Here is a 12,500-nt window from a genome sequence, read left to right as displayed (position 1 = left end):
AGAGAGAGCAGGACAGAACCACTGGGGAGGGACTGGGGACAGAGAGAGAAGGATAGAACCACTGGGTAGGGACTGGGGACAGAGAGAGAAGGACAGAACCACTGGGGAGGGACTGGGGACAGAGAGAGAAGGACAGAACCACTGGGGAGGGACTGGGGTCAGAGAGAGAAGGACAGAACCACTGGGGAGGGACTGGGGACAGAGAGAAAGTCAGAACCACTGGGGAGGGACTGGGGACAGAGAGAGAAGGTCAGAACCACTGGGGACAGACTGGGGACAGAGAGAGAAGGACAGAACCACTGGGGAGGGACTGGGGACAGAGAGAGAAGGACAGAACCACTGGGGAGGGACTGGGGTCAGAGAGAGAAGGTCAGAACCACTGGGGACAGACTGGGGACAGAGAGAGAAGGACAGAACCACTGGGGAGGGACTGGGGACAGAGAGAGAAGGACAGAACCACTGGGGAGGGACTGGGGACAGAGAGAAAGTCAGAACCACTGGGGAGGGACTGGGGTCAGAGAGAGAAGGACAGAACCACTGGGGAGGGACTGGGGACAGAGAGAGAAGGACAGAACCACTGGGGAGGGACTGGGGACAGAGAGAAAGTCAGAACCACTGGGGAGGGACTGGGGACAGAGAGAGAAGGTCAGAACCACTGGGGACAGACTGGGGACAGAGAGAGAAGGACAGAACCACTGGGGAGGGACTGGGGACAGAGAGAGAAGGACAGAACCACTGGGGAGGGACTGGGGTCAGAGAGAAAGTCAGAACCACTGGGGAGGGACTAGGGACAGAGAGAGAAACCCAGAACCACTGGGGAGGGACTGGGGACAGAGAGAGAAGGACAGAACCACTGGGGAGGGACTGGGGACAGAGAGAGAAGGACAGAACCACTGGGGAGGGACTGGAGACAGAGAGAGCAGGACAGAACCACTGGGGAGGGACTGGGGACAGAGAGAGAAGGACAGAACCACTGGGGAGGGACTGGGGACAGAGAGAGAAGGACAGAACCACTGGGGAGGGACTGGGGACAGAGAGAAAAGGACAGAACCACTGGGGAGGGACTGGGGACAGAGAGAGAAGGACAGAACCACTGGGGAGGGACTGGGGACAGAGAGAGAAGGACAGACCCACTGGGGAGGGACTGGAGACAGAGAGAGAAGGACAGAACCACTGGGGAGGGACTGGGGACAGAGAGAGAAGGACAGAACCACTGGGGAGGGACTGGGGACAGAGAGAGAAGGACAGAACCACTGGGGAGGGACTGGGGACAGAGAGAGAAGGACAGAACCACTGGGGAGGGACTGGGGACAGAGAGAGAAGGACAGAACCACTGGGGAGGGACTGGGGACAGAGAGAGAAGGACAGAACCACTGGGGAGGGACTGGGGACAGAGAGAGAAGGACAGAACCACTGGGGAGGGACTGGGGACAGAGAGAGAAGGACAGAACCACTGGGGAGGGACTGGGGACAGAGAGAGAAGGACAGAACCACTGGGGAGGGACTGGGGACAGAGAGAGAAGGACAGAACCAATGGGGAGGGACTGGGGATAGAGATAGAAGGACAGAACCAATGGGGAGGGACTGGGGACAGAGAGAGAAGGACAGAACCAATGGGGAGGGACTGGGGACAGAGATAGAAGGACAGAACCAATGGGGAGGGACTAGGGACAGAGAGAGAAGGACAGAACCAATTGGGAGGGACTGGGGACAGAGACAGAAGGACAGAACCAATGGGGAGGGACTAGGGACAGAGAGAGAAACCCGGAAACAATGGGGAGGGACTGGGGACAGAGAGAGAAGGATACAGTCAACGATACATCCACCATGGATGTTCCCGCTCTGGGAGAAGTGGAGCTGGATGAACTTCCCAAAGCGACTAGAATTGTTGTTGTACACTGTCTTGGCATTCCCAAACGCCTCCATGATAGGACTGCACACAGAGAGGGATGTTAGTGTGTGTGTATTTAGACAGTTGTGTGTCTTTGTGTGTGTGTGTGTGTGTGTGTGTGTGTGTGTGTGTGTGTGTGTGTGTGTGTGTGTGTGTGTGTGTGTGTGTGTGTGTGTGTGTGTGTGTGTGTGTGTGTGTGTGTGTGTGTGTACCTGCTCTGAACGATGGACTGCTCCACTGGTGTGGTTTTCTCAGAAGGAGGCGTCCCAGCAGAGTTCTGGCTCATCACAGACAGGAACTGGAGCAGCAGCTTGGTGCTCTCTGTCTTACCAGCCCCCGACTCCCCACTGGAACACACACACACACACACACACACACACACACACACACACACACACACACACACACACACACACACACACACATACACACACACACACACACACACACACACGGTCACACGGTCACACCCTAAAAACCACACTTAACCTTTCTCTGACCTTCTCCACCAAATGAATCTGATAGGTCAACACAATTTGTCTAGACTATAACATATATTAATTAAACAGTGATTGGTTAATAGATATTGAGTTAGCCTTTGGTCTGTAAACCAATGAGATTCATGACTGAATCTTCATTGGATGTGATTGGACAAGGGGTCAGATAGGAAAGGTATAAACAACAACTTCCTACTCGACCAATCAAATCTCACCTGATGAGGACGCATTGGCTGTCGTGTCGTTTCCAGATGCAGCGGTAACACTCATTGGCTACAGCAAAGATATGGGGCGGGAGTTGTCCGATGTGGTGTCGACTGTACAGCTCAACTCTATCTAGGTCATACATGCCTGGGATCTGTTTATAAGGGTTCACCGCTGCCAGGATACTGCCTATGTTGGTCTGAGACACACACACGCACACACGCACGCACGCACGCACACACACACACACACACACACACACACACACACACACACACACACACACACACACACACACACACACACACACACACACACACACACACACACACACACACACACACACACACACACACACACACACACACACACACACACACACACACACACACACACACACACACACACACACACTAGTTGTATCCAGCATCAGGATAAGATGTACTATATATTACTCAGAGAAACACAGACAGAGGAGAGAACAGAGCTAAAGAGAGTAGAGAGGAGAGAGGAGAGAGGAGAGAGGATAGAGGAGAGAGGAGAGAGGAGGAGAGAGGAGAGAGGAGAAAAGAGAGAGGAGAGAGGAGGCCAGGCATTTTGGAGTAGAAAAGAGCAGTTCTTGTTTACTTCCCTTACGTTCAGCTGACACATCAAGTCAGTCAGCAAGCCTCACATCGGATCATATTCTGTACTCCGTATATTCTCTGGACACACACACACACACACACACACACACACACACACACACACACACACACACACACACACACACACACACACACACACACACACACACACACACACACACACACACACTGACACAGAAACGTGACCAGCACACCGGGTGAACTAATACGATCAGCTTAAAGGAAATCCCTCCTCATCATCTCGATAAGGTCATCCGCCGTGCCCCCTGTCTCACACAGACACACACAGTGTGTCCCCTCATCTACATTAGGTCCCTCTGTGTGTCTCTGTGTCCTTTAAGCCATGTTTCCTTCTATGTTCTGTGTCTGTCTGCCTGTCAATTCATGATATCAAACCTATCTCTATTTAGGGGAAAACACAGTACTGTTGTCTACTACTGTAGAGAGGTGCATTATGGGTAGTAGTGCTGAGGCTGGGTGCCAGTAAAGCAGATGTGAACTACTTAGCTAGTTACCATGCAAGAGTGTGTAATTTATAGACCACCTCCCCAGACACACATGCACACACACACACACACACACGGACAGAAGAAGAGATGATATAAGCTGATTTGTGTTTCCCGTCAAAAGCCTTTAGCCAGGAGATTACCGGAAGAGGAGGGGAGGCATTCATTGTATAGCACACGCATGTGTGTGTGTCTGTGTGTTAGTGTGTGACTTACATAGATGCTGTCCTTCTGGTAGCGCTGGTAGAGGTTGTGCATGATGGCAGCTTCGTGTAGTTCTGCCAGAGTGGACATGTCCTCCACCCCATCTATACTGGACTGATGCATAGCGTACACTCTCTCTCTAGTCACCTCAGCCTGCTGGAGATACAACACCTAGAGAGGGTGGGGGGGCAGAGACAGAAAGAGAGGAGTGGAGATATATATAGATACAGAGACAGAGAGAGACAGAGGGGATACATAATTACAGATGCAAAGGTAAATATTGCACAGTTTGAGTTAATGACATTTAGTCTCATTTCAATTCAATTCTAATTCATGAATCGAGAAAGAGAGGTATTTTCAGTTCTTGCAATTCCTTGCAAATGATCACCACTGGTGTATTGAGGGTGTGTTGCTAAGGCCCTACCACTGGTGTATTGAGGGTGTGTTGCTAAGGCCCTACCACTGGTGTATTGAGGGTGTGTTGCTAAGGCCCTACCACTGGTGTATTGAGGGTGTGTTGCTAAGGCCCTACCACTGGTGTATTGAGGGTGTGTTGCTAAGGCCCTACCACTGGTGTATTGAGGGTGTGTTGCTAAGGCCCTACTACTGGTGTATTGAGGGTGTGTTGCTAAGGCCCTACCACTGGTGTATTGAGGGTGTGTTGCTAAGGCCCTACCACTGGTGTATTGAGGGTGTGTTGCTAAGGCCCTTCCACTGGTGTATTGAGGGTGTGTTGCTAAGGCCCTTCCACTGGTGTATTGAGGGTGTGTTGCTAAGGCCCTACCACTGGTGTATTGAGGGTGTGTTGCTAAGGCCCTACCACTGGTGTATTGAGGGTGTGTTGCTAAGGCCCTACCACTGGTGTATTGAGGGTGTGTTGCTAAGGCCCTACCACTGGTGTATTGAGGGTGTGTTGCTAAGGCCCTACCACTGGTGTATTGAGGGTGTGTTGCTAAGGCCCTACCACTGGTGTATTGAGGGTGTGTTGCTACCACTGGCCCTACCACTGGTGTATTGAGGGTGTGTTGCTAAGGCCCTTCCACTGGTGTATTGAGGGTGTGTTGCTAAGGCCCTACCACTGGTGTATTGAGGGTGTGTTGCTAAGGCCCTACCACTGGTGTATTGAGGGTGTGTTGCTAAGGCCCTACCACTGGTGTATTGAGGGTGTGTTGCTAAGGCCCTTCCACTGGTGTATTGAGGGTGTGTTGCTAAGGCCCTACCACTGGTGTATTGAGGGTGTGTTGCTAAGGCCCTACCACTGGTGTATTGAGGGTGTGTTGCTAAGGCCCTACCACTGGTGTATTGAGGGTGTGTTGCTAAGGCCCTACCACTGGTGTATTGAGGGTGTGTTGCTAAGGCCCTACCACTGGTGTATTGAGGGTGTGTTGCTAAGGCCCTACCACTGGTGTATTGAGGGTGTGTTTCAAATGAGTGGATTAATTTCAGCCACGCCCGTTGCTGACCTGTATAAAATTGAGCACACTGCCATGCAATCTCCATAGACAAACATTGCCACTAGAATGGCCTGTAGTGAAGAGCTCAGTGACTTTCAACGTGGCACCATCATAGAATGCCATCTTTGGCAAGTCAGTTCGTCAAATTCCATCCCTGCTAGAGTTGCCCCGGTCAACTGTAAGTGCTGTTATTGTGAAGTTGAAACGTCTTGGAGTAACAACGGCTTAGCCGCGAAGTGGTAGGCCACACAAACTCACAGAACGGGACTGCCGAGAGCACAAGACCTGTTCGTCGGGAGCTTTATGAAATGTGTTTCCATGGCTGAGCAGCAGCACACAAGCCTAAGATCACCATGCGCAATGCCAAGCATCGGCTGGAGTGGTGTAAAGCTCGCCGCCATTGGACTCTGGAGCAGAAGAAACGTGTTCTCTGGAGTGATGAATCACGCTTCACCATCTGGCAGTACGACAGCTGAGGGGCTGTGTTTCATGGTTCGTGGCCCCTTAGTTCCAGTGAAGGGAAATATTTAAGCTACAGCATACAATGACATTCTAGATGATTCTGTGCTTCAGTTTGGGGAAGACCCTTTCCTGTTTCAGCATGACAATGCACAAAGCGAGGTTCGATGGTATGTCGAGATCGATGTGGAAGAACTTGACTGGCCTGTACAGAGCGCTGACCTCAACCCCATCGAACACCTTTGGGCTGAATTGGAACGGCGATTGCGAGCCAGGTCTAATCGCCCAACATCAGTGGGACCAACTCCCTATTAATGCCCGTGATTTCAGAATGAGATGAGCAGGTGTCCACATACTTTTGGTCATGTAGTGTAATCGCTCTCTCTCTCTCTCTCTCTCTCTCTCTCTCTCTCTCTCCCCTCTCTCTCTCTCTCTCTATATATATATATATATATATATATATATATATATATATATATATATATATATCTCTCTCTCCTTCCTTCTGCATGTGGAAGAGCCGAGCCCCCACATCTATGTCATCAGTTTCCATGGCAACTGGAGAGAAGAGGGGAAGGGAGCCCAGTGGAACGAGGGAGAGGAATAGAAGGAGAGATCAAAGGAGGGAGAGAGAGAGATCCTTTTCTCCATGATGCCTGGTCTGGTAGGCCATGTACACCTACCAGTCCTTTCATCTAACAGTGGTCATGAAGGAGAGGAGAGGAGGAGAGGAGTCCAAGCTTAGACTCACCCTGATATCAGTATAGCCACTGCCCAGTACAATGCACTTACAGTACATGATTGAAATGTTATTTCCATAAAAAGCTCCTTCATTCATTCCACTGATGGCTGACGTCTCATCTGACAACAGAAGTCGAGTCCTATAGAATCCCAGGATGTTCATATGTCAACTCAGTCGGTTCCCAGACGTCTGGTTGGTATTTGACCCGACTGCCTGGTTTTTGAAGTCATAGGGAACAGTCACACCCTGAGCGTGTGTGTGTGTGTGTGTGTGTGTGTGTGTGTGTGTGTGTGTGTGTGTGTGTGTGTGTGTGTGTGTGTGTGTGTGTGTGTGTGTGTGTGTGTGTGTGTGTGTGTGTGTGTGTGTGTGTGAGAGAGAGACCAGATATGTACTCCTAATTCTCCAGACTGATTTCTAAGAGCACAGGAGTGTTGGTTAATCTACGTTTCCTGTTGCTGAGGGATTATTGTCCTGCTATGTGAAACTGGCTCAAATTAAGATCCAACATCTGTAGACACAAAGGTGTGCGCACACACGCACACACACACACACACACACACACACACACACACACACACACACACACACACACACACACACACACACACACACACACACACACACACACACACACACACACACCATAGCCTTCTGTCCTCCCCTCATTTCTCCCCACATCTCTCTGTCCTCCCCTCAACTCTCTCCATATCTCTCTGTCCTCCCCACATATCGGTCTGTCCTCCCCTCATCTCTCTCCATATCGCTCTGTCCTCCCCTCATCTCTCTCCATAGCTCTCTGTCCTCCCCTCATCTCTCTCCATATCGCTCTGTCCTCCCCTCATCTCTCTCCATAGCTCTCTGTCCTCCCCTCATCTCTCTCCATATCGCTCTGTCCTCCCCTCATCTCTCTCCATATCTCTCTGTCCTCCCCACATAGCTCTCTGTCCTCCCCTCATCTCTCGCCATATCGCTCTGTCCTCCCCTCATCTCTCGCCATATCGCTCTGTCCTCCCCTCATCTCTCGCCATATCTCTCTGTCCTCCCCTCATCTCTCGCCATATCGCTCTGTCCTCCCCTCATCTCTCTCCATATCTCTCTGTCCTCCCCTCATCTCTCTCCATATCTCTCTGTCCTCCCCACATCTCTCTCCATATCTCTCTGTCCTCCCCACATCTCTCTCCATATCTCTGTCCTACCCTCATCTATCTGTCCTCCCCACATCTCTCTTCATATCTCTCTGTCCTCCCCACATCTCTCTCCATATCTCTCTGTCCTCCCCTCATCTCTCGCCATATCGCTCTGTCCTCCCCTCATCTCTCGCCATATCTCTCTGTCCTCCCCTCATCTCTCGCCATATCGCTCTGTCCTCCCCTCATCTCTCGCCATATCGCTCTGTCCTCCCCTCATCTCTCGCCATATCTCTCTGTCCTCCCCTCATCTCTCGCCATATCGCTCTGTCCTCCCCTCATCTCTCTCCATAGCTCTCTGTCCTCCCCTCATCTCGCGCCATGTCGCTCTGTCCTCCCCTCATCTCTCGCCATATCTCTCTGTCCTCCCCTCATCTCTCTCCATATCTCTCTGTCCTCCCCACATATCGCTCTGTCCTCCCCTCCTCTCTTTTCATATCGCTCTGTCCTCCCCTCATCTCTCTCCATAGCTCTCTGTCCTCCCCTCATCTCTCTCCATATCGCTCTGTCCTCCCCTCATCTCTCTCCATAGCTCTCTGTCCTCCCCTCATATCTCTCCATATCGCTCTGTCCTCCCCTCATCTCTCTCCATATCTCTCTGTCCTCCCCACATAGCTCTCTGTCCTCCCCTCATCTCTCGCCATATCGCTCTGTCCTCCCCTCATCTCTCGCCATGTCGCTCTGTCCTCCCCTCATCTCTCGCCATATCGCTCTGTCCTCCCCTCATCTCTCGCCATATCGCCCTGTCCTCCCCTCATCTCTCGCCATATCGCTCTGTCCTCCCCTCATCTCTCGCCATATCGCTCTGTCCTCCCCTCATCTCTCGCCATAGCTATCTGTGCTCCCCTCATCTCTCTCCATAGCTCTCTGTCCTCCCCTCATCTCTCTCCATATCGCTCTGTCCTCCCCTCATCTCTCTCCATAGCTCTCTGTCCTCCGCTCATCTCTCTCCATATCGCTCTGTCCTCCCCTCATCTCTCTCCATATCTCTCTGTCCTCCCCACATAGCTCTCTGTCCTCCCCTCATCTCTCGCCATATCGCTCTGTCCTCCCCTCATCTCTCGCCATGTCGCTCTGTCCTCCCCTCATCTCTCGCCATATCGCTCTGTCCTCCCCTCAGCTCTCGCCATATCGCTCTGTCCTCCCCTCATCTCTCGCCATATCGCTCTGTCCTCCCCTCATCTCTCGCCATATCGCTCTGTCCTCCCCTCATCTCTCGCCATAGCTCTCTGTGCTCCCCTCATCTCTCTCCATAGCTCTCTGTCCTCCCCTCATCTCTCTCCATAGCTCTCTGTCCTCCCCTCATCTCTCGCCATATCGCTCTGTCCTCCCCTCATCTCTCGCCATAGCTCTCTGTGCTCCCCTCATCTCTCTCCATAGCTCTCTGTCCTCCCCTCATCTCTCTCCATAGCTCTCTGTCCTCCCCTCATCTCTCTCCATATCGCTCTGTCCTCCCCTCATCTCTCTCCATAGCTCTCTGTCCTCCCCTCATCTCTCTCCATATCGCTCTGTCCTCCCCTCATCTCTCTCCATATCGCTCTGTCCTCCCCTCATCTCTCTCCATAGCTCTCTGTCCTCCCCTCATCTCTCTCCATATCGCTCTGTCCTCCCCTCATCTCTCTCCATAGCTCTCTGTCATCCCCTCATCTCTCTGCCATCCCCTCATCTCTCTCTCCATATCTTTCTGTCATCCCCTCATCTCTCTCCATATCTCTCTGTCATCCCCTCATCTCTCTCCATATCTCTCTGTCCTCCCCACATCTCTCTCCATATCTCTCTGTCCTCCCCACATCTCTCTCCATATCTCTGTCCTACCCTCATCTATCTCTGTCCTCCCCACATCTCTCTTCATATCTCTCTGTCCTCCCCACATCTCTCTCCATATCTCTCTGTCCTCCCTTCATCTCTCTGTCCTCCCCTCATCTCTCTTCATATCTCTCTGTCCTCCCCTCATCTCTCTCCATATCTCTCAGTCCTCCCCACATCTCTCTCCATATATCTCTGTCCTCCCCACATCTCTCTCCATATATCTCTGTCCTCCCCACATCTCTCTCCATATATCTCTGTCCTCCCCACATCTCTCCATATCTCTCAGTCCTCCCCACATCTCTCTCCATATATCTCTGTCCTCCCCACATCTCTCTCCATATATCTCTGTCCTCCCCACACCTCTCTCCATAGCTCTCTGTCCTTCCCACATCTCTCTCCATATCTCTCTGTCCTCCCCACATCTCTCTCCATATCTCTCTGTCCTCCGCTCATCTCTCTCCATATCTCTCTGTCCTCCGCTCATATCTCTCTGTCCCCCGCTCATATCTCTCCATATCTCTCTGTCCTCCACTCGTCTCTCTCTGTCCTCCGCTCATATCTCTCTGTCCTCCGCTCATCTCTCTCTGTCCCCCGCTCATCTCTCTCTGTCCTCCGCTCATATCTCTCTGTCCTCCGCTCATCTCTCTCCATATCTCTCTGCCATCCCCTCATTTCTCTCTCCATATCTCTCTGTCCTCCTCTCATCTCTCTCTCCATATCTCTCTGTCATCCCCTCATCTCTCTCTCCATATCTCTCAGTCCTCCCCACATCTCTCTCCATATATCTCTGTCCTCCCCACATCTCTCTCCATATATCTCTGTCCTCCCCACATCTCTCTCCATATATCTCTGTCCTCCCCACATCTCTCCATATCTCTCAGTCCTCCCACATCTCTCTCCATATATCTCTGTCCTCCCCACATCTCTCTCCATATATCTCTGTCCTCCCCACACCTCTCTCCATAGCTCTCTGTCCTTCCCACATCTCTCTCCATATCTCTCTGTCCTCCCCACATCTCTCTCCATATCTCTCTGTCCTCCGCTCATCTCTCTCCATATCTCTCTGTCCTCCGCTCATATCTCTCTGTCCCCCGCTCATATCTCTCCATATCTCTCTGTCCTCCACTCGTCTCTCTCTGTCCTCCGCTCATATCTCTCTGTCCTCCGCTCATCTCTCTCTGTCCCCCGCTCATCTCTCTCTGTCCTCCGCTCATATCTCTCTGTCCCCGCTCATCTCTCTCCATATCTCTCTGCCATCCCCTCATTTCTCTCTCCATATCTCTCTGTCCTCCTCTCATCTCTCTCTCCATATCTCTCTGTCATCCCCTCATCTCTCTCTCCATATCTCTCTGTCCTCCTCTCATCTCTCTCTCCATATCTCTCTGTCCTCCTCTCATCTCTCTCTCCATATCTCTCTGTCCTCCTCTCATCTCTCTCTCCATATCTCTCTGTCATCCCCTCATCTCTCTCTCCATATCTCTCTGTCATCCCCTCATCTCTCTCTCCATATCTCTCTGTCCTCCTCTCATCTCTCTCTCCATATCTCTCTGTCCTCCTCTCATCTCTCTCTCCATATCTCTCTGTCCTCCTCTCATCTCTCTCTCCATATATCTCTGTCCTCACCTCATCTCTCTCTAGTATCTCTCAGTTCTCCCCACATCTCTCTCCATATCTCTCTGTCCTCCCCTCATCTCTCTCTGTCCTCCCCTCATATCTCTCCATATCTCTCTGTCCTTCCCACATCTCCCTCCATATCTCTCTGTCCTCCCCTCATCTCTCTCCATATCTCTCTGTCCTCCCCTCATCTCTCTCCATATCTCTCTGTCCTCCGTTCATCTCTCTCCATATCTCTCTGTCCTCCCCACATCTCTCTCCATATCTCTCTGTCCTCCGCTCATATCTCTCTGTCCTCCGCTCATATCTCTCCATATCTCTCTGTCCTCCACTCATCTATCTCTGTCCTCCCCTCATCTCTCTCCATATCGCTCTGTCCTCCCCTCATCTCTCTCCATATCTCTCTGTCCTCCCCACATAGCTCTCTGTCCTCCCCTCATCTCTCGCCATATCGCTCTGTCCTCCCCTCATCTCTCGCCATGTCGCTCTGTCCTCCCCTCATCTCTCGCCATATCGCTCTGTCCTCCCCTCATCTCTCGCCATATCGCTCTGTCCTCCCCTCATCTCTCTCCATAGCTCTCTGTCCTCCCCCTCATCTCTCGCCATATCGCTCTGTCCTCCCCTCATCTCTCGCCATATCGCTCTGTCCTCCCCTCATCTCTCGCCATATCGCTCTGTCCTCCCCTCATCTCTCGCCATAGCTCTCTGTGCTCCCCTCATCTCTCTCCATAGCTCTCTGTCCTCCCCTCATCTCTCTCCATAGCTCTCTGTCCTCCCCTCATCTCTCTCCATATCGCTCTGTCCTCCCCTCATCTCTCTCCATAGCTCTCTGTCCTCCCCTCATCTCTCTCCATATCGCTCTGTCCTCCCCTCATCTCTCTCCATATCGCTCTGTCCTCCCCTCATCTCTCTCCATAGCTCTCTGTCCTCCCCTCATCTCTCTCCATAGCTCTCTGTCCTCCCCTCATCTCTCGCCATATCTCTCTGTCCTCCCCACATCTCTCTCTCCATATCTCTCTGTTCTCCCCTCATCTCTCTCTCCATATCTCTCTGTTCTCCTCTCATCTCTCTCTCCATATCTCTCTGTTCTCCTCTCATCTCTCTCCATATCTCTCTGTCCTCCCCTCATCTCTCCATATCTCTCTGTCCTCCCTTCATCTCTCTGTCATCCCCTCATCTCTCTGCCATCCCCTCATCTCTCGCTCCATATCTTTCTGTCATCCCCTCATCTCTCTCCATATCTCTCTGTCCTCCCCTCATCTCCCTCCATATCTCTCTGTCCTCCC

At 51.8% G+C, this 12,500-nt stretch overlaps 1 protein-coding gene across 1 annotated transcript in view; it reads right to left on the bottom strand.

The window, feature by feature from the left end:
• The window catches only part of LOC118381929 (unconventional myosin-X-like), an 82,806-nt gene that overhangs the window by 31,222 nt on the left and 39,084 nt on the right, over positions 1-12,500 (bottom strand). Inside the window, 4 exon segments of the mRNA XM_052499327.1 lie at positions 1,809-1,933; positions 2,104-2,238; positions 2,604-2,791; positions 3,962-4,120. Of these exon segments, the coding sequence (XP_052355287.1) occupies positions 1,809-1,933; positions 2,104-2,238; positions 2,604-2,791; positions 3,962-4,120 (607 nt within the window).

Source organism: Oncorhynchus keta, chromosome 37 (assembly GCF_023373465.1).
Source record: "Oncorhynchus keta strain PuntledgeMale-10-30-2019 chromosome 37, Oket_V2, whole genome shotgun sequence".
Lineage (NCBI taxonomy): Eukaryota > Metazoa > Chordata > Actinopteri > Salmoniformes > Salmonidae > Oncorhynchus > Oncorhynchus keta.
This window is presented reverse-complemented; position numbering and strand designations above follow the sequence as displayed.